The sequence below is a fragment of the Aulonocara sp. 'chitande type north' Nkhata Bay genome, linkage group LG9, assembly GCF_057382095.1.
Source record: "Aulonocara sp. 'chitande type north' Nkhata Bay isolate Kocher_YH1m ecotype deep benthic linkage group LG9, A_spYH_male_GT1.1, whole genome shotgun sequence".
Lineage (NCBI taxonomy): Eukaryota > Metazoa > Chordata > Actinopteri > Cichliformes > Cichlidae > Aulonocara > Aulonocara sp. 'chitande type north' Nkhata Bay.
Genome location: NC_141352.1, coordinates 18523528 through 18551506, shown reverse-complemented (window position 1 = coordinate 18551506; position 27979 = coordinate 18523528). Strand labels below are relative to the sequence as shown.

At 45.9% G+C, this 27979-nt stretch overlaps 1 protein-coding gene across 3 annotated transcripts; it reads right to left on the bottom strand.

The window, feature by feature from the left end:
• Positions 1-401: 401 nt before the first annotated feature.
• boc (BOC cell adhesion associated, oncogene regulated) lies at positions 402-24292 on the bottom strand. Of its 3 annotated transcripts, XM_086306272.1 has the most exons (18): positions 24066-24291; positions 11824-11952; positions 10894-11166; positions 7373-7519; positions 6691-6834; positions 6301-6594; positions 5150-5422; positions 4800-5065; positions 4550-4715; positions 4134-4202; positions 3651-3860; positions 3121-3296; positions 2817-3039; positions 2518-2706; positions 2224-2426; positions 2051-2133; positions 1631-1779; positions 402-1483 (listed from the first exon to the last, which is right to left on the bottom strand). In XM_086306272.1, exons 2-18 carry the CDS (start codon positions 11933-11935, stop codon positions 1314-1316), a joined length of 3147 nt encoding a protein of 1048 aa, XP_086162398.1. In that variant the 5' UTR covers positions 11936-11952; positions 24066-24291; the 3' UTR covers positions 402-1313. The 3 variants fall into 3 exon arrangements, with proteins under 3 accessions (XP_086162398.1, XP_086162397.1, XP_086162396.1); XM_086306271.1 differs by having other exon boundaries at positions 1627-1779; positions 2817-3296; positions 24066-24292; XM_086306270.1 differs by having other exon boundaries at positions 2817-3296.
• Positions 24293-27979: the final 3687 nt, after the last annotated feature.

Here is a 27979-nt window from a genome sequence, read left to right as displayed (position 1 = left end):
CACTTGTCTAATTTCCTCACTTTTTTGAAGAACACTGCACACCTTGCTGAGTCTTGCGAATGCATTTTACAGTCAACAGCTTTTTGGGAATCATTTTGTTAATGGAAAAAAAAACTTTTATACCCGTCAACTGTTATCGGTGAAGTTTGTTGCGGATTCAACTAAAGAAATGTGAACAAATTGAGTTTTTGCTAAAATTATAAGTGTGTAGACAATCCTGGTTCACCCATTTGTATGTTTGGATGATTCATTATGAGTGTTAAGTGGCTTGACAAGCAAAAAACAAAACAAAAACATTTCTCTGAAAATGAGTAAAAAAGCAGCCAATTTCCAAAGAAATTTTCTGAAAGACTTTTAAAAAGCTTAAAGAACTAATGCTCAAGATTCACAAACGACTCGACTCAATTTCATAAGCATTTATTTACATGCAATAGTGCTCCAGCATGTGCAACCACAGAACAGCTACACTTTAAAAAGAAAAAAAAAGGGAGTGTAGATTCAGGATCTCCTTCATTTTGATTGCAGATGTCTCTGTCAAAGACTAACACTTATGTACCGACCAGTGAGGGAGGAATAATACTGACACACCTGTCGCAGCAGCCTCACCTGGCAGTCTTTTGGTAACCAGCAAACAAGTAAACACAGAAATGGTTGCAGTATAAAGTTCAGCTTATCAATGACTGAGTTAAAGACATTTTCCAGAATCTCTCCCATTCAGTGATTTAAAAAAAATATACCAAAACAAAATAAATAAACTATACAATATATAATCTCTTGTACACTACTGAAACAATGATTTATGTTGCATACACTTGTTAATAGTTTGTTAATGACGAACAATGCATAATACATTTGTGTTACTGCTATACAGAAATGACCGAGAACGTGATATCGCAGAGCTAAACAGCACCTCGTGACAGCATCAGACTGGGTCCGATTGTGTTTCTGTCTAAAGCTAAGTACCTAAAAGGTCCAGACTAAGGATGGAGGAAGGCTGGGAAAGACATGATTGGTGGGGAGGGTTTAGTTGTGAAGTGCTGAACTGAGAGGAAGTCCCTGGAGACTCCAGACTCTTCTTCACACAAGGAATAAAGGTCTCAAATGCAGACAGACAAAAAGACAACATACTACTCCCTTTGTCCGTGACATAGCGTGAGGAGATCTATGAATAAAAAGTCACTTTCTTTTCAATATGAAAATAACCTTATATACAGTATAATCGGACACTTATGTACAAAAGCATAAATATATAAATATCTGTGATACAAAAATAAATATTTTCTCTCTTTTTGTTTACGGTTTATTTAAGTCTCTCATGCATCTGTCACGCTGGCCGTCCCCTCGTCCTCGGGGGACGCTTCATTTGGGAGGATGTTCACTTCTTGTATAGCTGCATCTTGGGATTGTGGCGTTGTGGCTGCTGAAGAGGATGTGGTGAAAATCCCTTCGTCCTCCAGAGAGAGAAGCGGGAAAGATGCCGGCTCTGCGGTAAAGAGAGAGGAATGGTGAGAAGATGACAGGAGGATTCAACAACAACACCAAAACAAAGGCATCCTTAAAAGATGCTCGTTTGGTTGATAATAAAAGAAGAACATTATGAGCAGATATTAATGGAGACATCCTCACATACTTGGAGCGATGTCCTCCGTTTTGTCTCCACCACAGAAGCCGCCATCACCTCCCGCGTCCTGTGAGTTTAAAAGCTGATGTGGGGAGTTGAGGAGCTGGAGAGTGGAGTCATCTGGAGAATAGCAGGAGTGCTCAGGATGATCAGGGCCACTGAAGAAAACAAGAAAAACATATTTATTAGACTTTTTTTTATTGTCCATACCAGTTGTGACGTTTGGGATGTTCAGCCAACAAATTTCTTCAACATTTATCCAGGTGTTCAGTTTAAATTCTTGAGCCTGTTGGTCAAAATTCAGTTTTCTTGCTCATCAAATCAGGACAAAAAGGTTTTTTTAATGTCACTAGTTCATATTGGTAGAATTATTTTACGGTGTTAGTCCAGTACATTAAAAAGTAAATAAGTGTTATAATGAAAACACACCTGGTAGAATAGTGGTAAACAGGCAGGTGTCCATTGGGCTGTTGCAGCAGCGTGTCACACTCCATATCACAATCCACACTATCCTGCACAGACAGACGAGCATACATTAAATATTCAAACAAAAACTCGTGGATAGTATAAAACCTAGTTTTGTTTTTGTTTTGTTTTTTTACCTGCTGGAGGCCAGGCAGGCAGTGCTTAGGTTTGCCATTTGGTGTGTATTCTCCGTTGGCGGGGTACACGCCATGTGGAGCAGTCATGTGAGTATCCAGCGGGCAGTGGCCCACTAATGCAAGTCCCTGAAGAGGAACCATGGTGTACTGACATGACGACATGGGGGCGGCCACAGCGGGGAAGCACATGTCGGTTGTTTGCTCTGAAATGAGGACAAAACAGGAATTACACGGATGTGGACGGGGAAGACGTTAATCCCTGTAAAGACTCGAGGAACGGCAAAGTGCACTCACTCTGTTTGGCCCAAGCCCGCCACAGGCAGAAGGGGATGAAGGCGACAATAATGAAGACGAAGGCTCCCAGGACAACGCCAACTATGAGGTAGGGGAGGTCGCCGGGGCGAGGCACACCTACACCGGGCGGTCCATACCGAGGGTCACTGGGAGTCTCTGATGGGAGAGGCTTTTGGGAGTTAGGACGAGCTGTAGAAAAAAGGAGAAAGAGGAAAAAATTTAACTATTAGCAAAGAAACTCTTTTGTAAAAGACAAGACCAACTGACTGCGACAAGCTTTCGCCAACAAAGCACCTCACCTTTTGTTTCAAGGATGACGACATTGCCAAATTCGCTCTCTCCCTTCTCGTTGAAGCTCTGCATCTTGATGTCGTAGGCGGTCTCGGGCTGCAGGTCCGTAATCGAGTGCCAGTATCTGTCCCCTTCCACCACATCCTTCTTATAGTCGCTGTCATTATCGCTGTCTGTCGGCCGGTAGTAGATGTAGAAACCGTAGATGGGCGTGTTGTTTACTGGAGTGTACTGTCGAGGGGGAGAATAAATCACATTATAAATCACTGCAAGCTTGTTTTTGAAATCCTCAATCTCCTTCTGGACACTCACCGTCCATTTGAGAATGATGGTGGTCTCGTTGATGGCCTCATTATAGGTAATGTAGGGTCCATCGACGGGGCGTTCGTGTGTTCTCCCGCCAACCACCGTGTATGCCTTGGAAGGGGCGCTGGGAGGACTGGAACCAATCACGTTCACCGCTACCACACGGAACTTATAGGACGTACCTACAGGGAGAGGAACGGGCATTGTTCATCTCTGGGATTACAACCAGCCAGTGGCGCTTTCCCATTGTTGTGCTGATTAATGAGGCTTGTTTTCACTTTACTGTCTGTTTTCTTTGAGCAAATGCGATGCTGTGCTGTGCTTTTGACTGATGGCAACAATTACTGAGATGATTGAAACAACACTCATTATGGTGATAAATTTTGCAGACCATGGGAATGTAATTATGTGGACATCATTGTTGTAATGATATGGTACGACATGTCCTACTGCTCCCCCCACCCCCACCGAGCCAGAGTAAACAGCTTTGAGCAACAACGCTACGGTTTTGAAAAGAGGGTGTGAAGATGGCTGACCTTTCTCCAGGCCCGTGATCTCCACGGAGAGTCGCGACGGGGGGATGTTCTCCACCGCCGTCACCCAGTCCTCTCCTGCCTTCTTCACCTTCTTGTACTCCACCCGAAACGACTGGATGGGGAAGCCGCGGTTACCGCGAGGAATCCAAGTCACGTACGCCGACGTCTCAGTCGCTGTGGAGACCGTGGGCTTGTCGGGGGCTTCGGGAGCTGAAGAAAAGCAGGGAAGAGTGTCAAATGGAAGCTACAAACAGGGACAATATACTCAAACTAGTGAGAGAAAGTTCAACAACGGTCACGTTCAGGACTTACTGGGAGCTCATCCTTCAGGGAACAGAAATGCAAGAGAAAGTGAGACTTGTTAGTGAAAGGAGAAGGTGAAACTGTATCTAGCTCTGTTCATAATCAAAGTAATAGATTTATTAGTATTGTTAATCAGAGAGGAGTTTGTCTCAGTAATACACAGGACTGTTGAGAGCTTACGAGAGAGGCTTGGTGAGGGGACAGAGGGAGTCTTTGGAGGATCATTTGACACTCCCAGATTTTTGCGACCTGTGGACAAAAGAGATAAGGCACCACATCATCTTAAAGAAATATACTCCAAGTCATTTTTAAAGGAAAGGACTGGTGTCACTTTCTGACTCCCTGAGTCTGAGAAGTCAAAAGTTAAGATGTGTTTAAAGCTGTCAAAATAATGATTACCTTAAAGTGCCTCAGTGTTTAGCAAACATGACTCAAAACGGAACAAATAAGGGAATTTCTTGGGGACTATTTTTTTACAGGCAGATTATGCAGCAGCACGCTGATGTGAACTGACCACAAGTACCCGGCATGAAAAAAAAAAAAGCACCTGGCGCGAAGACTGAAGGAATCTAGTAGGATAACAGCTGTTGTTGTACCTTTGCCGGTTCTGAAGGTCATCATGGCTGGTTGTCCCAGCCCTGCACAGTTCTTGGCAGTCATCTCGACCTCATACAAGCTGTCCGGCTGCAGCTTGGATAGAGTCAGCTTATGGAGAGAGCCCGGGATACTGGTGGAGGTCCAGTCTGCAAGAAGTTCTCCCACCTGAGAGGCAGAGCAGGCTCAGTTACTAACACAAGAACACATGTGTGACTCTAAAAAGTTTAGACGATGAGCTTCTTGCAGTACCTTTCTGTATTTTATCATATACTCCAGTACAGGAGGTCCATGCTCGTGCCGCGGCTTCCAGGTGAGCTCATAATAGTCAGCCTTGCCTGTGCGTGGCTGACTGAGGATGATGGGGGCTTCTGCAGGCATGTACCCTGGAAATTCTGAGCAGTCTAGAGGCAACATGGCACCTGCAACCCCCGGCCTCACAGGCGGCTGCTCTCTCAGCACCTTGTCTGGGCTGAGCGGGCGGTAAATGGAAGGCAGCCTCCCTCGGGATAAAGTCCCTGTAACGAAACAAGAAGGATGACATCTAACATCTGTGAAATAAAAGAAAATCATCAACAAATTACCAAACTGAACCCACTCACCGGTTGATACGGTGATGAGGCGAGCAGAGGCCTGTGAGCTGCCCACCCCGTTCTCAGCCATGCACTGGTACAGCCCGTCATCCCGGGGGCCCACTTTGGAGATGCGCAGCCCCCGGGAGGTGAGGCGGTGGCGAGAAGACTGGGCGAGCGGCTGGGCGTTGTGGAGCCACATCACAGAGGGAGCGGGCTTACCGCGGGCCTGGCAGATGAAGCGCACCGTGTCGCCGTACACGACTTCCCGCTGCTGCAGCTCCACCATCACCTGAGGAGGCTCTGCAGGGAAAAGAAACACACAAAGGAGAGAGGTGAGGAGGCCGACCTGAAACTCTGTGCATATGCATCTGTGTGGATCTAGGAAACATTTGACTATTTTCTGGTATTTGTAGACCAAACTACTAATCGAGGTAAACTTCGGCGCTTCGGTGAATACAATCGTTCACCAAAACACTTAATTGATCTCCTGATTCCTTAAGATTGCTTTACAAGTGCCAAAAATCTCCAATATTTACATTTTTATATAACTATTTTTGTCTCGCTAAACATCCAAACCCCAAAATGTTCTAACTATAGTGGAAATACTATGAGCTGGAAACAACATGGTTCGTGTTCTTGCTTGATAAGTGACTTAATCGATTCTGAAAACACAGTTGTAGTGTGTGTGTGTGTGTGTGTGTGTGTGTGTGTGTGTGTGTGTGTGTGTGTGTGTAAGGGGGTGTGTGGAGCCAGGCTGGGCCAGCTAGTTGATGGTTGGCTGCTTGTGAATGGGGGAAAAGACAGAGCTCATTACAGCTACAGCAGCACTCTGGCTTTAATTAGAGCCAGCTGCAGAGAGACGAGCCCACAATACATTCATACACAAACATGCACGCACGCACACACACACAGAAAATCACTGTAAAAACAGTCATCCATAACCTAGACACACTCAATCAAGTCCTGGTGCAGAATAGAGAGCTCTGTCTCCACCAACTCTGTGTTGCAAAACACCGCCCACACTGCTCCTCTCTCACACACTCTGTACATACAGACCCCGTCTTGCCAGTCCGCCAAACAGGAGTCGATGTAATTATTAAATCCATGACACGGAAAAAACTTAAAACAAAACAAAAGTACCTTGTAGAGTCAAACAAAAAACACTTCATTTTACTCACCAAACACTTGGACGTCATAGAGCACCACGGCAGAGCTGGCCGAGCCGATGCCGTTGTCTGCCCCGCAAGCGTAAGTGCCCGAGTCTCCCTCGCCGACTGCATCGATAAGCAGGTTGCTAAGCAGGAAACGCGTGTTGTTGTGGAGACGCAGGTCCTGCCCGTCCTTTGCCCACGTGACCTGGGGAGTTGGGATGCCACTGGCCACACACTCCAGCACCAGCCGCTGGCCTTTAGTCACCATGATGGAGCGGGGTGCCGGCGGGTAAATGATCCGAGCCGCTTCTGATGTGGAGCCTGAAAGAATCGAGGCATTGTGCGTGTGAGCACCTACGAGTAAAATGCGTCCCCGCAAGACCAGAATGCCATGCTGAATGAGCAATAGTGACTCACGGCGTATGCGCAGACGATCAGCAGAGGTGGACGTTTTAACCTCCTGAGTGACGGGGTTGTAGGCAGCACACTTGTAGGGTCCCTCATCATCACGTGTGGCATTGGCTATCTGCAGGTTCCCTGATGGCATGATGAGGTAGTTCCCTGCAGGACCAAACAAAAACATAAGTCTGAGTGAGAGGGGTGCAGAAGAAAAGCAGAGAAAATAATCAGAAATACCACAGAGACAAAGAGGAACCACAGAAAAACTGAGTCCATGTTGTGAAACAGCGTGGGTAATATGAGCCCTGTGTGCCATTCCAATACATAGCTGCACTTCCAGCTGAAGCCACAGAGTGGCACTGTCGAGTCTGACCCAAGTGAATGCTCTTCAACGTGGTATTCATTTCCTCACAGATAAGGTAGATATCAGTACCTACAGCTCCCAGGCATCATCAGCATACCAGCTACAAACCACTGGAGCTTTTCTTCTCTTCCAGGCAACTTAGAAGTAAATAGTTTGAAAAATAAACAACTGCATTCCCATGTTTCAACATTCTCCAGATAATGCCCTTATCGGTGGTTTTACGATGGGTCAGATAGCAGGATTATAGCATTTCGGTAAATTACGAAGATAGTATGGGAATTAAGGAGAGAGAGTGAATGCTATAAAAGATCTTGAGGGATTAAAGCAGCTGGTTACCTTTGGATGTTTCCAGCCACTCCTGTTTGACGCTGTAGCGAACCTGAGCCTTGGGCTGGCTTTCGGGGAGGTGACATTCAATAACAGCCGTGTTGCCTTCATCCACTTCGATCTCCTGCTGGTCATCGGGCTCAAAGTCCCGCAGCTCTAAAAAACAACAAAGACATGAGGAGAAAAGTCAGCGCCGTCTCATAGCTACAACACATTTCACCCTTCTTTCATCATCTTAATATGCAGTGTAAATCACGTCTAACTGCACATGTATACAGTCATTCCTCGGCTTCAGATGTACAAAACCGCAATATTCAGAGCAATAATAACTGTGCTGTTCCCATGTTGGGTGTCTCTCATGTCAGTCCGACTTTGCTGTGTTGTAACCACATTCCCACAGCTTCTCTAATGTTCCCTCTTTTTGGAAAAAAAACTTCTACCTCCACTTCTTTCCCACTGCTCGTCTTTACGTGATCCGCTGAAATTCGCAGGAATTTTAGGAAAGCACTTCAAGCTAATTTTTCTGGTGTCAGTAACATTTGAGTAGGCCACATTAATCTTGTCAAACATTATACCGGGGGACTGGAGCCGGGTCAGATTCTGTGGGAAATGGTGGGAGTGGGGATTACCGGGGCCATGTGCTGTGACTGTGTCCCACAGACACACGGTCTGCACAGCATAGACACTTATCTGGCCCCCTGACCTTCTAAGCCCCTGCCTGAGCGGCCTGGAGGCCTGGCATTGGGGGGAGGGGTCAAAGGGGAGAAAGCGCCATCCTATAGGGTTTCATTGCCATTTTATAGATTTGAAGCAGAGAGAACCTAACATGAGACAGAGAGAAGAAACAGGAGCAAAGAGAACAGCACAGGAGGGGAAAATAACACCCAAAGAAATTTGTCATTAAGGCGTCCAACAGTGAAATGAAAGATAAATAAAACTTCTCCAGGAACGTAATTAAACGTCTGCCAGCCTTTGTTGATTTATTCTTAACAAACACAGCCTCTCCATTCTTTCCAGAGCTGCTATAACTGGGGTGTTTTTCTTGGACCCGGCACACCGAGCTGCCCGTATGCACACACAGTCAGCTGATGAGTCTTTGTACACCTCTGTGCAGCAGCAACAGGAGTCCCGCACGCACCCCTGAGCAAGGTACCGTCCCTACACACTGCTCCCCGGGCGCCTGCTTAGTGGGCTGCCCACTGCTTCACTGAGTGAATAGGTCAAATGCAGAGAAAAACAAGTAATTTCCCCATGGGGATCAATAAAGTATCCATTATTATTATTATTATTATTAATTCAATAAGCAAAGTTTAGTTAACAGTATCTATTGATAGGGGCTTTAAAGTGATTTACTAAAAGCACTGAACAAACACATTCACTGCGGGCAGTCGATTTATCCACCACGCACGCTGGATCTGCCCCCTCTGCAGGCGCCTGGGGGAGCTTTAATAGGCGTAATGGGGGAGATTGTCTAACACGCACGCACACATTAACAACAAACACACAACACAACCCTATGCCTGTGTCAGCTCTTATTCTGAAAGATGAGAATCCCAGCCAGGACATGTCAAGCTTAGCGGGGTGTGTTGAAGGGGAAAAAACCTCAAGGATAGGCCGTGTGGCGCTCCATTTGCAAAATCAATCAGGTGCTGTTTTTACAGACACCCCTTCCCCCACCTCATATCTCCCCACTCCACCTTCCTCCTCCTTCTCTTGGCTGTTTCTCCCAAATTCCTTCATATACACCTTTTAACGCCCCCTCTCACAACTCTACTGCCCCGCATTCTTCACAGGAAAAAGAAAAATCCCCTCATGGGTGCCTCTCAGGTGTGCACGCGAGCGCGCGCATGTGATGTTTCTTGTGAGTGCATCCTGCATGGATGGAGGATTGATGGCATTCATAAAGTGAAGCAGACCTCCCGCACCACGGCTGCTTGGCAGGGCGAGAAGGAGCGAGAGAGAGACAGTACATTCATCATCTTTATGTGCAGCAGCAACAGGAGTCCCGCGCGCACGTCTCTGAATTATAACACGTTATAGCAACGTGTTGTGCGTTCACGTTGTGCAGATACATGTTTCTACGGCAAAAAAAAAAAAAAAAAAAAAAAAAAGGAGGAGGGTGATTGTCTGCACAAGAATTCAAGCGGGGGAGCTTTTAAGTGATGCCAAGAAGACGCAGATTTTTCGGAGTCGGATAGTGTGGAGGGTCTGGAGTCAACGTATCCTGATCACAAAAAAAACATGTGCGTACAACTAAGAGGGCTCACAAGGAAAGGCAAGCACGTACACACTCCCCACGGAGCAGTTCCTTAGGCGGTTTGGGGGTGGCCGAGGAGAAGCAGTTATTAAATTAAAGAGGCTTTTTTGGGAAGGCAGGGCGAACAGACTGGCTCCACATGTGGTTGTCCCAGTGTGATTCATCCACTATTGGAGCAATCAATAACTTTTAATGCCTTTGTAGCTACAGCCTCTGGAGAAAACCCAAAGAAAAATAAGAGCGAGAGAGGTGAAGATGACAAAAAGAGGAGGATGAGGAGGAGAAAGAGAGAGAGGGAGACGGCGATAATGAAAGGAGGCGAGCTGAGAGAAAGTGACAGGGTGAAGAGTGAAAAACGTGCGAGGGGAAATGCGTGTGAAGATGATTGTGGAGGGATCCGAGGAGGCAGAGAATGTGACACCACGTCTCGTCTCGTGTCAGGATCTTGTCTCGACTGGCCTAAAAACAGCTTCCAGTTTCTGCAGCCGCATACATCACATCCCTACGCGTAAAACAATACTGGTAAAAGCACCCTCCCCACCCCCCTAGCTAATGGTGTGCTCTGCTGGGGCGTATACCTATATCCTCTGTCCACTCTTATCTCCACTCAGCCCTCAGCACAATTACGGGGCCATAACTTCTGGCGAGTCCTGCTGTCGGGCACTGCAGTGAGGAATGTGGTGTTGTGGGGAAAGCAAAGGGCCAATGAAGGTAGGGGGGCCTCCAAGCTAAGTCCTGCTGGTCCCCTTTCCTCCCCCCCACTTGCTCAGACTGGCCCCTGGGTCCCCTTCATTCCTCCAGCTCAGGTTTCACAGTTTCAGGCCCCCTTTTCAGTCCCACAATGGATATCAAATACAACACCGTACACTAGCAAAGCACTAAAAACGTCAGCATGGGGAATCATTTATTTTAACATTATTAAATTGACGCAGCTGTTTTTTGTCTGAGTACACAGAAGAAAAACTGCCTGACTGTGCAGAGTTAATCCACTTATTACTGATGTGCAACAGATTCTCACTGGAAGGACCAAAACTGCAGTAGGTTTATATTTTTTTTCTCCCCAAAACCACAAGTAGTGGAAAAGTACGAGGTTTACAGTGATGTACTGGTAAAGGTTTAAAGCAAACAAATGCCGCCCCTTCACTGCTTTTGTTCTACTTAGAGAGAGAGAAAGAAAAAAAGTCCAACGCGTTCTTTGGATATTCTGACAAACCAAAAAGGGGCCCCTTTGTTTGTGTTTATTTGTCACAGCTTCGTGTGGGTGGCTACTCACTGGCAGCAGTGACGTTAGCAGGCACACTGGCTAGGGCTCCGGCGCTGGTGCTGGCCACACACTGGTATCTGCCAAGAGTCTGATTGGAGAGAACTGGGATGAACAGGCTGCTGGGCCTCAGCACTACACCCAAATCTCCGTCTACCAGCTCATGGCCGTTGAGGCGCCAGCTGATGTTGGCGGAGGCGGGACGGGCACTGCAATGCAGGGTGACGCTGCCTCCCAGCTTCTGCACCACGGATGTGGGCTCTTCGTTGAACGCCGGCACCTCGTCTGAGGAAACGATTAACAACAAGGATTCAGATGCAAATTAGAAACTCTTCATGTGAGCATGCGTATAAAAGATATTTACACGTCGGGGAACTGATATGTATGTTTGCCATCATTTCTTTTCTTGATTAGTTGGAAATCCAAAGCAAAGTTTGACGTGATTAAACCACAAAATTTCCTACAACAGACCAAGAAAAGCAGCAAATTCCCAGACAAATGTTTGGCTTCTTTGGTTGCAAATTTTGCTTGAATCAGTGAATGAGCTAATCGCCGTGGCTCCACATACAATACTTGCATTATTTTTAGTGGCAAGAACAGCTCATGCACACTATTCCCGCCTTCCAATTTCTTTCAAATAAACTGCTGTACCTGCTGCCAGACACATAACATCTCACTCGCTGTGCCTCAGCCAGAATATTTTGTCCCTGGCAAGGACTTACTGTGCATCAGGTGTGTAAAGGCACTCAGTAACTGAGGGTAGAGTGAGGTAGAAAACTGCCACAGCAAATTGTGACTGAGGGCATGAAGACAGATGGATGGAAAAAGGAAACATTTTCATTATTACGTTGCTTACTGTTAATACACAGAGAGAGGAAATAGGCACTGGGATTACAGTGAGAGTGGGGTCCAGTACTTCACAAGCTAATGTTGTTTACTCACCGGTGAGTGAAGCGCCGCTCTGCAGGCAGCACAGCAGTACTGCGCCAAGAGCGCACAACACTGGAGCCCTTCTCTTTTTCATCCACGGAGTCCAGTCTTGCTTTCCAGACATCTTCCATACACTACCCCCTGAAACACACAACAACAGGAGGTGGTTAGAAAGGTCACGTACAGACTCTGAGCAAAACAGGCTTTAGTCAGTTTGTTTCAGTCAAACCTGACTGAAGCAAACAGGCAGAACTGCACCGAGACACGCATCCTCCATCTAAACAGCGCGCAGCTCCCTCTGATTGAATTTTACTTGTATACACACGTGCACGAACAGGCGGCCGCTAACGAAACACAAGCCAGGCGAGGCGGCGCGCTCAGCAGAAAAACTCCAGACACAAATAAAGTCTTTCTTTTCTGTCAGCCCCCATCTCACCGTTGACCCCATCCCCTCCCGCTGCGCCCGCACCCATCCAGCCCACGCTCATCAAAGGGGCGCCCTCATTCTGCGTGCCGTAACCCGACCCCTCCACCTTCCTGCTCAGGTGTAACCGATACAGGTAGAGCGGTATGAAGAGAGGGAAGAAGATAGAGGAGAAGACTAAAACACACAGGCTGCTTTCAAGAGTTTGGACAAAGAGCAACTAATGAGAGGTAGTAGAAGGGAGGGAGGCACAGGGTGGAAATGTATATATATCCTAGAAGTAAGGAGTGAGGATAAGATGGATACTTCAAATACAAATAGAGAAGTTGCTGGTAATGGTTAGTCTATTAACGGTTAATATAGAAAGAGGGGAGCTTTTCTCTCTCTCCCCTTGCTGCCAAGTTTCCCAAATTCTTTCCTGTCAGGTTAAACTAACAACTTCCCGTCAGGATGAGGAGGGTGGTCCTGCAAAACTAAATCTCCCCTTTCTCCCCACTCACTCGCTCTCTCCCTCACATGCACGCATGTCCTCGAACATACAACGGTCCCGTGAGGAACCTGCAGAAGTGGAAGCGGCACGCAACTTTGAACATGCATTTTTGTTCTGAGCTTAATAAGGCAAAGGGGATGATTAATGAAGCCTGCCTGCACACCAACGCGCTCACACACAGAGAAGGGTCCCAAGGCAGGACAGTAAGAGAATGGAAACTTTTACAGTGCACCTTCATCATCTAATGGTAGCAGTGAAGAAAAAAAGATATATATATATATATATATGTGTGTGTGTTTGGCTGCCTGGCACATGAAAACGAGCAGAGCGGTAGGGTGATGGAAAAGCAGCTGCAACAGCTCCACAAGGCCACACATCACTCTCTGCTCCGTTTTAATTGCACATTATGAATGTGTAAACAATTTCAGATGACTAATTCTCGTGCCATCAACAGCAACAAAGCAGCGCTCTGCGTGGAAAAGACAGCGTGGCGCAGTAATGATTAGTCAGCCCCGTAATGAATCGAGTTTATTTACACCAAGAAACAGAACTTTTTTTCTCTTTTTTTAAAGCTGCTAAACGCTCCAGTGTTCCAGTTGTTTTTGTATGCTTCCTGCTGGGTGTTGGATTTTAAGATGCTACAACCCCCGCAAAAGCAAAAGGGAACTGGATTTGAGTGGTAACTCTACATAATGCTATTAGCACTGATGCAAAATTTGTATTAATACCCTGTTAGACAAAAACTCCAATCACTGATTTCTCTAGATTCACACATGTGTAGACCTTCTGTTTATCTCTCATTGTGACAAGCCCTCAAGAATGAGGATAACCCTTAGTGTCAGCCCTACATACATGTACAGTTTCATTTAATCACTGGTCCACACAAAGTGGCTCATCAGTAGCGGGCTCACTCTGTAAACAAACAGCACGCTACTGTGGGGACCAGGAGGGAGCAGAGCTGAAGGCCTGTGGCTTCTGTGGCTGGTCACTATATGGACACAACTCAGTACAGCTGCCCATAAAAAACACCTACATCTCTGTGGAGCACCTGTCCCGACTGTAAGAGTCACTAACCATAAACCAACTACACGCACAGCGGGACACGCTACCTCAGCGCGTAGCCCTCCCACATGTCCGATTTCTCATTCTTTTCAAAATAAAAGCACTAGCAATCAGACGAAGGACAGAGCTTTGTTGCAAAGGCACCTCGTACAATATCACTCCCTTAAAAAAAAGAGCCCTGCTTCTCTGAGTGTGTCTGTTGGTCTGATTCATTAGCGAGCTGGGTCCTGTGTTTGCTTAGCGGATACCCTGCGTCAAGATGAAGAGTTGCCCTGACATCCATGTCCAACTTTTTCCATCACTCCTTCCCAGAGAAGCCAGAGAGGGAAAGAGGAGCCTCCCACGCATCAGCGACACTGATAAAAAACAGAGCACACACACACAGACAGCTCCCCTAAATTAAAAGCAGTGTGCATGTGCACTGGTGTGTCTGTTTGTGCGCACATATGCCTGTGACTGTTTTGTTACAGCCCTACCATGAGGAACGACGCCGCATGGCAAACACATTGTGCGAACAGCTTTGCGGTATATGAGACATACTTTAGTGACAGTGCAAGAGAGGGAACTCTGTGAACTGTTCAAATCTGCCAGTCCCACTGAACAAGTATGACTAGAGTGGAACCATTTCTGTAGTCACAGTAAGGACCTGAAACTCGACTCGCTACAGTTTTGATGTAGACCAGTAAAAGAGACAGCAAACGATGACAGCGCTGTGATTTTTAGATTTTGGGTAGCTGTTTTAATATTTATCTTTTGGGTAATATAGCTATTTTTTAGTTCAATTAAGGATTTTTTTTATTTCAATACTTAAATGAACAAAGTCTAAACTTGCTGACATTATTGAAAGATTTTCAACCTACCCCTGCAACAGGTGGGCCTCCATGCAACATATGCATTAAATAAAATGTGAAAAATCAACTTTTTATAAGCATAATTGTGCATATACACTGCTACAGATCCATATTAAACAGAGTTTCTGCAGGATTTCTTCTATCAGATCCATTCTTGTGGTTTCAGCAGGTTTAGATTTTCCTACCCTCCCTCAGTGCCTTCATGTTCCCTTTGAAATTTAGGGAGAAAAAAAAAAAGACTTTGATGCTTATTACATCTATAAAGGTGTCAATAGAGAAAATGTTTTAATGGCACATATCCATGTATTGCACAAAAAATCCTTTCCAGACAGTTCTGTTCAAACCCTTTAAACTCATCTTGGTTTATCGTGATTAAAAAGTTCATTTTCATGGGAGGAGTTTTTAAGGGATTATCTTCGACTGCTGTGGTATTTTAATGGTCATCTCAGGGAGATCTTAAAGGTGTCTTGACTTGCAATTTGCTGTGAACACTTAATAACTTGCCTTCAGGACTAAGGAGTGATCACCTTAATAGTACGATTAAACATTTCTATCCAGGTGAGAGTGTCCTCAGGGGCAGAAACATATGAAAAATTATGAATGTAATTGTATGATGGCCAACCTTTTACAAAGTGCTTTCATCATATCACAAATGAGGGAATATGTTTTGGAAGAATTACATTCCATCCCTCCAGTAGAGTTACCATGCGGTGGACCAACACCATTGGTTACTGGACACAGATAGCTGTGGACAGCCAAACTAGCAATATACCATTTTTGTGTCCTCATGGTGTCCGCCTTGAATAGGCATCCATTCTTTGTGTCCTTGTTGTGCAGCATCTGCTGCAAGGTCACGAAAAATTGGCAAGCACACGGATGTCTGCTCAGAGTCACGTGTTCGCCCTCGGATACCTAAATAAGCGTCACTTGAATTAAAACGGATGTTGGCCCATTTTGCATACTCTGAAACCAGAAGAAGAAGCTACTCTGTGCGGGTTCTTACTCCAACACCTGTTTGGAGAGGGCGAGGAGAAAGCACAAACAGCAGGCAGTGAGAGGTTGTGGCGGTGGTGTGCAGGCATGCATCACGAGCTGTAGGTATGCCGGTGTCTCATATGCCGTTGTGGGGCAGAGACACTTGACAGAAGTTCATTGTGAGCGTGCTAAGTAAAGACACCGGGGCCCCCGTTCTCCTGGGCCACTGCCGGTCCCATTGTGCCCCTGCCTCTGTGGATAAATTCATTTTGACAACCCTGCTAATTGGATAAAACCTGACTGGAGCCTCCTCCCCGAGCTCTCACATTCCATCTGCTTTCTAGCACGGAGAAGACGAACAGGAGAGAGAGGAGGCAGTGAAGGGGTATCAGGGTAGTAACTTCTCGTGAGGAGCTGAGCTGTTGAATATTTATCACCTCCCCAAAGTCCCCTCTTGCGCTCCCTCCTCCTCCCCCAGTTTTTACGTCTTTTTACAACCCGTGCGCTCCCCTCCACCCCACCCTATCCTCCCTTAAGGTTCTCCAAACACCACAAAGCCCCCCCTTTAGATAAACACATGCGGTGTCAAGTGTTAGGAGTGCCGGGGGTTCAACTGCCCCGCTCGGGCCCGCAGCCCACAATGCCACGCCGCATAGCTGTCATGCGGGAGGCCGGTTGCCCCTGGCGACGCTAACAGGCAGAACGCACCTTAATAGAGTGGAGAGTCATTGTAAAGCAGTGAGCCGGTGCACAGACAAAGACCCCGCAGACCCCTGGAGAAAGGGGAGACGCTACTCTGAAGGGTCCGGGGAAGAGCTGATGGGCCCTGCTCAATGACCAAAGAGAAGAGGGAGGGTGGGGTGGGGGGGGTGCTCAATGACCAAGAGGTTTCTGTAGTGGTGTGTGGAGAGTTTGTGGAGGCAGAGAGGAGGAGAGAGAGTTCGGTGCCTTTAAAGACTGATGTGAGCTGGGTGAAGGGGGTTTTATGGATGCAGGGGTAGGTGGGTGGGTGGAGAGGTTGACTGAGAAAGCTGAACAGCGACTCAAATTAATAGAGAGGATGTCAACTGGCAGGCGAGCAGGAGGAGAGAGCAGAGCCTCATCAATGAGCGGCTGTGTTCGAGGGAGCGTGTGTGAGAGCGTCGCTGAATGTCTCAACATATTTTCTCCTCATTCTGTCAATCTGTTGGCTGGCCTCTTAGCCTGGCCGGGGTTTTGGTGCTGAGTAAAGGAGGAGGACGCGCATGGTCCAACACAACCACATCCGGTTTACCATTAGACCATCACACAGGGCAACTACATAAAAGATGAGAAGGGGATTTTTATTCCAACAAATTCTCAAGAAAACACTGAGACAGGCGTCACATGTTAGCTGCTGGTCAATGACTTCCTTGTTCTGTTAAACCTAGAGTCCAACACCTAAAGATTTTCACCCAAAAGCTACATGGATTATTGACTAACCCGATTAACCAACTTTAGAAAGTCATTTATAGTTTCCTAAACCCCCAAAAAGACAGAATCAAAAGTCTTGTTTTGTCGAACTCGCAGTTTGAAAGCAAAAATATTTTTACTTCATTTTCTGCAATAATAAAAGGGAGAGAGGGAGCACATGCTGACACTGGAGATGCCAGCGTTAAACCAGCTAGTTTTGCAGATTATTCACTTAGCTGTTTCCGCACTAACTCTGCACATGGATTTTTTTTTGGTCACCCAAAACGTCAAAACTCAAATATGTACATATAATCTGAATAGAACTGGGCAGAAATACATGCGGTTTTGTGTTAGTTACTTTAGTATTAATGCGTGTACCTCTGGATGTTGCCCATCTCTACTATAATGCAGATAATGCAAAAACTGAAGCGGACAACCTCCGTTGTTTTCCCTTCTGCCAACTCAACACCAAAACTTGGCAGAGTCTAAGTCTAAAAATCGATTCCCACCTCTCTTTCCACTCCCCCGCAGACAAGAGGACATTATGGAGTCCCCTTTGGCATAAAAATGCTGCCCAACAGGTGGAGAGGGGGCCAGCTCAAATCCTCCACTCAAAACATCACTCGTTCTCATGCCACAAAAATTACACATCAAAAGCATCCCTAACGAGGTTGAGAACCTACCCCCTCCTCCTTCATAATACGCTCTCTCAAACACACACGCACGCTTCACAAAGTATTAACGAGCTATACGCCCGTCCAAGCCCTCCTTCACCCCCTCCCCAAACCGACACTAACGAGCTACAGTGCGTCTCGGGGATTAACGAGAGGGATCTGGACAGGCCTGCCATGTAGAGGAGGGGGCGTTCTAATCAATTAGGCACTGAAGCATTTGCATAATTTAGATAACGAAGCCGAATTAACCACGGAGAGCTAATTATGGTGCCATGGTGAGCACATCCACCCACATTCTTCTGCCTGGTGTGGGATGCCAGCGTGCCCACCAAGGCCATGGGAACAGGGCTGGATCATAGAGGCTTCCTGGGGAGTTAGTTAGACCTGGAAGGATGGGAGCGAGGAAGAAAGGAGTAGAAAAGATAGAATACCAGGGTTAGGAAGACAAAAGAATAGAGAAAGATGTACAGAAGAACAGGAAGAAGGACACTGAGACCATTCCATATTCTTACTCCATATTAATAAGGAATAGTATCCATTATTGTTATGGAATAAGGATATGGAGAATGATTAAGATAGAAAGCTAGAAGAACAGAAAGATGGATAGAAACAGATGATAGAATTAAGGATACAAAAGCAAATAGAAGCATAGCAAAAATGTTAGAAAGATAGACGGCAGGATACAAGGACAGAAGGATGGATATAAAAAAGGATGATAGAAATAATTTTTTTTTAAAAAGAATAGAAGGATGCCAAGAAGGAAAGGAGGACCGATAGAAAAAAGGATAATACCCAGGATTTCACAGTACTCATCGCACAAACACACACGTGCGTGCATGCAGTTACATATTTCATTTACCCACAACCATTCTCTCCTTGCACAAGAAGCGCACACACTCAGTGACACATAAGCAAGCAATCACACAAACTCCTATTACATGGTAAAAGTATACTCACAGAGGCACATAAATATGCAGACCTCAGGAAGTTTTTCCAACACCAAATGTCAACACGCTAAAAAACAGGCTACCACTTATCCCAAGCCCGAGAAATAAAACGCACGCACGCCGCGGCATTCACGCATGCCAATATAGACTTTCATAGCTGTACGTATATGCAGCCTGCTCTTTGTGTGTTCCTGCGGCGCTGGGAGAGAGGGGAGGGAGAGAGGAGGGATACGGGGTGGGTTAAAGGGGGCACCCCAACTCTTTTGGCAGCTCATGCATCAGAGTGAATGGAACCAATTATAAATCAAGAGCAATTTCTCCCCATTATTCAGCAGGAACCGGGAGGGGGGGGGACTGGCCCTACAACTCTCAGTGGGAGATGAAGGAAGGAAGAGAAAAGCAGAGCGGGTGAAATATTATATGAAAAACAGATACGAGGAGGCATTAGGAAATTGAGATAAGGTGGGGGGGTGACAGAAAGAGAGATGAGGGAATGGAGAAAGACTGTAAAGTTAGAAGGAGCAGGCCAAATGAGAAGGTTATAGGAAAAAACAGACATGAGGATGAATTGGGAAATGGATAAGAGGCAGGAACGTGAAGAGAAGGCGATGGGTTCGGCTGCGTCAACTGAGTTTGAGATGGTGCAATAGCGCCTGACAGCCTAGCTCATGGTTATCGAGTGAAAGCTGCTGCATCTCAAAGACATTCTTGGGAAGGGAAACAGCTGGAGGAGGCTCTTTTCAAAGAGAGCTCTCAGTTTCAGGAGCAGGATTTGTGAGACGCAGTAAAGCAGAGCTACCATTTGTCCTGTCACTCAAGGCCACGGATGTGCATTATCCTGCATAAAATAAAAACCTCATACAGATACAATTTGGACAGCAGACAGAGCCGCGCTGTCGATGGAAAATTCCAGCACTGATAACCTCAGGGGCCCAATACCTCACTAATCTGGTGCCCAGTGATTTATTCTGTTGAATCATGTCTTCTCCTGCCAGTCTGACATTCTTCGATGATGAGTTCTTGCTCTCTGGGGCAACACTTTAAATCTGATTATTGGTTGTAGCTCTGGGATACAACCCAGATTCCAGCTTTTTTTTTTTGTTGTTGCTGCTTTTATTGATCTATAACACAAGCTGGAGAAAAGAATACAACGCACTTATTATTCCAGCGTGCGTGCAGGCTCAGCGCGCCACACTCAGCGAGCCCGCACGCAAAAGGTGAGAAACTTAAGGAAACCAACAAAAGGGAGGAAACTTTTCCAACTGAGTGCATGAAAGAGAGCAGAAAGAGCAGGAACGTGACTGCGAGGCTTAAACCGAGCGGTTCCAGTCAGAATGCAATCTTAAGCATGTGTGTGAATGATCTATTAGAGCGTCTGGGTTGCTTTTGGCTCGTAATAACACCCCCCTAATCTTTGTCCAAATATCTGCTTTGCACACACAGGACTATTTGTCTGCACACACACACAGCTTTCTTACCAGAGTCTGGAGTTGATCAATGATCTAACAACACTCATACCGCACTCTCAATGTGCATTTGTGTGTGTGTGTTTGTGTAAGAGAGCGAGAATGAGAGTACGCCCTGGGTAACTTCATTATCCAATCAAGAACTTTTACTTTAAGCAGATCAACTCAACTAGTTTAAAGGCTTTGGATAATCTCTATAAAGCTGTTAAGACACTGGCTGTTTTTAATATACATATATGTGTATAAACTGAACACAGACGTGCAGATATGGTTTTGCAAACGTAGCCTAAAAGCGGGCTTCTGTAATGGAAAAAGCTGAACAACCATCTCTTGTTCAACAGACTTTTTCCCTTTCTTTCATTGCATCTAATTTATCTTCATTCCTTCTTCAATAATCTGCTTGATCACAGCCAAATTAGCATCTCCAACACTGTCAAAACTTTCTAGTTCCCCCCTTTTCTTTTTTTCGCCCACCTCCCTCCTCACATTCCTCTCTCCCTCTCACTCTGTGGTCCTGGCTGACAGGATCAAGAGAACAGAGGTATGCAGCCCCAGGGGAGGTGCCTAGACCCCGGCCACCTGCCAGTCCAGGTGTCCCTCTTTGGTTATCTGATGTCTGACTGGACACAGAAACCCTCCTGAGGGAACGAGGCTCAAGTCCAAGCTTCCAATCTGTCAGTGCGGGAGGACTAATGCACCGTATGTCAACAGGCCAATAATGTCTGGCAGTGGAAAATGAGGCAGCCTTATTTGGCAATGAGTGTGTTCCTCGCTCGTTTATGAAAAGTACATTAACCCAGAAAAACATCTGCTGAAATTATCAAGTAAACTAGTCACACTTCTCTCTCTCTCAAGTCTTTAGTAACCCTTTTTCTAATGCACTAATCTCAAAACCACCACGCAGGTGACAAGTAATACATTCCAGTGCAAGGAGATGATCTTGATGGGAGGGTAGCTACCACACACACACACACACACACACACACACACACACACACACACACACACACACACACACACACACACACACACACACACAAGCAAAGGCCTACAGATTCTCTCTGCAGGCTGTTATGACTGCATGAGCGTACCTGCTGTCAGAGATGAAAGCGTGCCCCCAGGATGGAGCTTTTTCTTCTTCACCTTTGTCAATTAACACGGATGTTACACCCACTACAACAATGGGTGCTTTTCAGAACCACAGTGAGAAACTTTTGGCTCCCAAAACCCGAGCGCGAGCGCACAGCGGTCCTTATGGATCTGCTGGCTATTCGCAATCTTGAAATGCATCTTTAAAATCCATTTATGTCTGCAGACTTTGATTTAAACCCAGATGTGAAAACACTCCCGGCTGCATGAGGGGTTAGTTAAAGCCTGTCCTCTTTGCCTTCATATCTTACATCATACCTCAACATGGCAAAGTCAATTTGGAAGCAAAGCTAAGATACGAGTGAGAAACTCTATTTCTGTTGGCGGCAGACCCAAATCCACACAGTAACTTTTCCTCACAGGCTATAACACATACGAAAGCTCAGCTCCTATAGGATGGATGAAAACTATCCAGCAACAGGCAAAATAGGGGAAAACTGTCTGTCTGGCAGGTAACCAAGATCAATGAAATTTAATTTCACTGAAGAAAAAGAAGGTTCTGCCGGTAACAGCCACATGAAATTGTAACCGAAAGACAATAAAGCAAGCTTCCTGTCCATATAGTCTTCATTCGCAGTCCTAAAAATGTAAAAAAAAAAAAAAAAAAGAAGAAAAGCAACTTAATAGGAACATTGTATGGTTTTTTTAACATTAATTACAGTGTAATACACATATTATAGAGGCTTGAAACATGCCTGTGGTGCAGCATAGTACATTGAGTCTGCTTTACTGTATGAAAGCATGTTAGTCTTCATTTACGAACCATCTACAAACGAGAAATGGCACCGCCTTGAGAAACATAACCAAAAACTTTTGAAAATGTAGTTTGGTATCAGAAGACTTATTTCTAAGAACTTATTTCGTATTTCTGTGAGAAATATCTGAAATGTTTGCTCAAAAATGTGTTTTCCCATCTTTAACACGTGGTTCGTGTTCACAAGTCAATAATGGTATGATGGTATTTAAACTTTTATGGGGAAATAAACTGTTTGAAAATGATAGTTTCTGCCCACAGTAGCAGCAGCTCCAATATTTTTGCTTAGTATTGCACAAGATTGATTAGCAACTCCCATAATTGTCCCCCCCATCAGCAATCAAAGGGGCCAAAGCCCTGTGAGAAACAGGCAGATAATCAGACAGGAATCATTTAGTTCAGCTTTGATCCACCCGCCTGCCAGAGATGATCAACAAAAACAACAAACCCTGCTACCAAACAAGAGGCTCCTTTTTTACTGAGACCAATTAATTCGCCCAGAAGCTGTGCGCCTAATTGGAGGAGGCCAGGCCATTCGTTTCGACTTTTAATCCAAGTGACATTGATTCAGCGGGAACAATCGGGCCCTCTTGTCTGATGCCATGTCTGTCACTGAATCGCGAAGCCGTCCTCCATGCAAGGCAGTGGAGGCTAAATGTAGACTAATCCAAATAACAAAACGACACCTGGGGTTGGAAACTCGAGCCCCTGCGGCTGTTTCTGCAGGCCTCCATCCGCCTCCTCTCCACCCCTTACCTCCTTTCCCTCCACCCTGGGAGCCTTCACGGTGATGCAGCCTTTGGCCAGCGCTCAAAACTCGGGTGGGGGGATCAAGACGAACATTTAGTCATTAAATCAGACCTGGATGAGGGGAAGGCATCAGGGGAGACTCTCCTGACAGCGAGGCAGGATGCAGGGTTTCTCACCAACAGAGGTGCCAGTTTACTGGAGGCTTTAATGAGGTTAGTCTGACACCAGGACTTTGGTTTGGGGGTGAGAGGGAGTGAGTGGGACTCCACTCAGGTAGCAGTGTTTGGGTTTGTTGATGACAGCAGAAACATACAATCTGGTCGGGGCTTTTTTTGAGCACTTGGAGGAGGGTTGTGGGAAAAAAATAGAAGATTGCGGTCTAATGCGTAAACGTAACCAAACTGTTATGTTAATATCCAACAACTTTGATAGCACTACATAAACTTCAGGGGGAGGGAAGGGGCAGGATTTTTAAAGATGGCTAAGCAGCACCGTAAAAAAAGAAATTAATTATTTATAAGAACTCTGAGAATTGGCTCTCGTTCTTTCTACTTCCTTACAAATCTACTCATCGGAGGTCACTGCTCACCCGCTTTTCTATACCTCACCACAACGATGCTGAGCATGAGGGTGATGTTGATGATATGGGGTAAATCTGGCAGAGCTCACCATGTCTGTCTCCTGTTACCCTATGGGAGCGACTATAGGCTGCGGCCTGCAAAACGTAGACACGTTTTCCCAAAGAAAAACGCAAGTATACCTAAACACACAGCCGTGAATCTCCGCGACGTGTTACGAGAGGTCCGTAGCTCTTCATAAACACGCATCGTGGTGAAATAGTCGCCAGAAAAGTGGGGGAAAACTTTGGGGGAAAATACGGACGCGAGACCAATCAGGGCGCAGGCTAAGTCCGAAACCAAAGTCAAATTTTTCCTTTTTTTATATAAAAAGCAACTTCAAATCCAAAATCTGACCTCGAGGTGCGTCCCAATAATGCACGTCTGTGTCACGGGAACTTTGTAGCAGAGTTTTTGTGGATCATAAGGCTGGAGAAAGCGGAGGAAAAAAGCAAAACAAATGCGGCTATCGAAGCAGAGACGCCAGCATGAACGAACTAGTGATCAAACACCAAGAGTCGCACATTTCTCTGAAACAGAGTCACGGATGAGCCGGTGAAGTGCCCACAAGAGTCGGAAAACACGCAACATAGCCGATACGTTCATGTATAAAACTGTAACAACAGCGTAAAAAACACGGAGCGCACGAAGCGGTCAAACTTACCAAAACTGCACTGCTCGGCGCTCGCACCTCGTTTTAACCAGGCGATCTTCTCTTCGCGTCTCTCCTGCGTTTAAGTCCCCCAAGGAAAAAAAAACACAACAGTTTTCGCTTCTCTTTTCCCTCTAAAGCCTTTGCTGCTTTAGTAATTTACTGCGATGCCACCGACATTTTCTTCGGCTCCCCCAAGTTCTCACATTGAAAGGCCGTTTTTGGATGACTGAGCTCTCAAACAATTCTCCCTTTTGCGACGCCTTTTCGGGTCCTCCCACTTCCCAAGCAGGAGGAGGGATCTGAACAATAGGGACTGGCTCCCAAACTCCCAGAGCTGGGTAGGTACTGCACCGCCGTTTGCCCCTACAGAGCGTATGCACAGCGTATGAGGACTTTGCAGAGATTGTGCTTAAAAGTAAAATGTGGTTTTAAAATGCAGATGGAGATAACTGTGAATAGAAAATATTTTTTAAAAATGAAGTTTTCTTTAAACTTTGGTGTTCTTTAGGAGGAAAGTGCGCCCCCTCCCCCTCCTCCTGCTCTGTTCCCCCTGATTTGCTATGCCTCGGTCCCCACAGGGTTTGTATTGACCCCCGTCCATTGAGGCCTGTAGGCCCTCCAGTGCAGCTGTGTAAGTGCTGTGCTGTTGTTGTGTTGTTGTGGACGGGACAAGTGTAGTCAGGTCTGTGCAGCACTCACACACACACACACTCACTCTCATACTACAGTGATCACAGCTCGAACCCCCCCCCCTGTGCTCACTCTGGAATTCTCTTCTTCACTTCAGTCAGCACTCTTTGAAACGAGGGGAACCATTCCTGTCCAGTTCATTAATAACTGGGTATTCCCAGATCACAGGGTTTGATAGAGGGGTCTGCTGGTGGGAAGCCTTGCCTCTCTGAATGCAGGAACTCCCACCATGATGTACCTGAGGGGTTGCCGCATCCCTGCAGGCCTTCACTGTCTGACAGCCTGTGGTATTTCATGACACCTGTTGTTCTTGTCCAGGTGAGAGTATGTATGTGTGCACACCCGGTTTGTCTCATTTGGAGATGCTGTGTGTTAAACTTTTATTGGATGCCCAAAAATAAATAAATAAATAAATAAATAATCAAAAATCCCAGCAGGATGTTTCAGGTCCAGGATGTCTTCAAGGAGTCATTAATCGTGGGTGTTTTCCAGTGTTGTGCTGCAGTTTGCCAGGACTTTGCAGGTCCTGCCAATGTTTTGCTGTTGTTGCTACTGAGCAAGGCTCTGTTTGTATGCGGTTCCTTCACACTAGCGCCACCCTGCACTACAAGGTAGAGAAGAGAGAGAGAGTAGAAAAAGGGGGGGACTCCCATCACCTCAAAAACCCCTCCATGTTCTCCCCCCCTCCATCTCTCCATGCTGGGCAGGATGAATTAGCCCAGGGACAAAAGGCTTTGTGGGCTGGCCATGAAAGGCCTATTAACCATACTGCATCCCCCAGAGGCCCTGCCCGCAGGACACCGCCTCCCAGAATGCCACTCTCTCAGCAGGCCGCAATCCCAGCATGCACTGCTTCCCTTCAGCACTAACCCCTGTCACCCCTGAGCCTCGCTGTAGAGCCCCACATAGATTGTCATGTAGATGATAATAAATGCTGTTATGAAAGTAATGGAGGGTGAGAAGCAGAGAAGGGGGCTGTCAGCGGTGGGTGAGCATGCGGTGTGATTTCTGCAGTTTACCCACAAAGACTCTGAGCTGGATGGAGCAAGAGCACCGGGTGAGTTTTGGGTGTCGGCTGTCAGGTGTGAACCCATCCAGTGTCATTACTGAAAGGTGCATTGTTCATTAGCGAGGGGATTTTTCTTTTTCCTCAAGGGTCTCAGCTTTGCAGTGGCTCCTCTTCGCCCTATTGTTTACCCGGGATCCATGACAACGACCCACTCTCTCCCTCCGTCTCTGTATCCTGCTGACCTTAGCAGCTGTGTCACTTCCTTGGTTTGACAAAACCGGAATGAATCGCACACACTTGTGCTTTGTGGTGCAAAGGTGTACTAAATCAATGCACTTAATCTCACATTAATGGGGGAAAAAAGCAGAAGAGGACTCACGTCTGCTCTCTTTTTTTCACTCTTAGTGGGTGGTTATCGATTAGCTGTCATCAACAGAACTTTGCTCACGTCAAAAATGGCGATGAGGCTCTCTGCTCTCCTCACCTTTGGTCTCTGTTATAAACCATTAACCTCTCCTCGTTTCTTTCTCAAGATTTCCTTACTGTCTCCTTCTTTTAGAGTTGTGTGTTTGCTAATCCTTTCGATCATGCCAAGTGTGTTTTGTTGTATTACATGTTGTGTTGTTTCATCTCTCTACGCCTGTCTGTCTCTCTATACTTTCCCCTTAGTCCTACCTGTAATACCGGAAAATAAAGCTGACTGTTCCGTTTCTGAAACAACATAAGCGCCATGACACGACCATGGGTGCAAATTGTGGGGGAATCATTAATTTATTCCATGGCGAATTCCTAAGCTTGCTCACTTAAAAACAAACAAACAGTCTCCAGTTTTTATGGTAGTTTCATTTTAATGGCGAGAGACAGAATATCAACTGAAAGTCCAGAAAAAACACATTACATAAAAGTTATGAAACGATGTGAATGTCATTGAGTGTCATTGAGTGAAATAAGTATTTGATCCCCTACAACCAAACCCGAATTCTGGCGCCTATTGGCTTTGTGCCCATGTGGCACACAGATTACTATCAGTCAAGTCAATCAATTACAGATTCTCCTCATTTTAAATCAGTATGTGTATAAAGCTCAAATCAGTTTCTCCCATTCCAACCTCTCCAACACCATGGGCGAAATCAAAGAGCTGTCAAAGGTCGGAAGGTTGGTTGGACTGAGATACAAGACCATCAGCAAGAAGTTTGGAACGTTCCCATTACTCCAACCAGTAAGGCCGATTGCAAGACTCCCTGCCGGAAGTTCCTTCTTAACAAAAACGAGACATTTTTACCTCCAAGTGGGATCATTTGATTATTTGTTTTCTCTTTGTAACAACATAAATTCTTATAAATTCCCATCCCTACTGAATCCAGAGAAGCTTCTGGATCCACTCAGTTTTCTCATATCCAATTTGATGTCTCTTCCAAAAGGTGGGCAAAGCCACACAATTCCATCCATAACTTCTAACAAACCAACCGACACACAGGCTAACCAAACCAATCACACAAATCCACATAAAAACAATCCTTGGCAGACATAGAAAGAGACAAAAACACCAAAAACAAAACAAAACCTAAAATGGGGAATATAATAACATGTGTTCAATAATATTTAATCTGTTTAAGCTTTCCCAAAATGCATCTAAGATCTAATAAAATTCTAGGGTCCATTAAGTCCGTCATGCCTATCCTCAGCTTGGAGAATTAAAGCAGACTGGTGCACTGATAGCGAGTCCATCAAATCTTGATGCAGTTCTCCATGCTGAAAGCGTTTGGCTTGCATTGTTTCGGTCTGGTTTGTTGTTTGTTCCATTTGGCTGAGGGTAAGGCCAACATTATAAATGCAGACCCTGTATTAATTTCAAATGGGCCATTGCACGAGCGCAGCCGAGGTGCTGGTGCAGGGGTGAAACAAAACAAATGCACGATTGTCCGCGCTCCAAACAAACCAGTTTGTACGGCAAGTTGTCCGACCCTGTCTGGAGGCTAAAGGGTTTCTGTGTGAATTGAAAAGCCACCCTCATAAGGCAAGTCCTCAGGGAGAAGAGAGATGTGATGGGGATAACAGCTCGGGCTTTCAGTCCCACTGCCAAAACATTCAGTGTCTAGCACAGAAACATGCATAGTGGATGAAGTGGGAAGCAAGGATACTAGTGCATTAAATCTGCCATGCAGTGTATTCTTTAGTGTATTCTGCTCAAGTCTGCCAATCAGAATATGAAATGAGAGGCTGG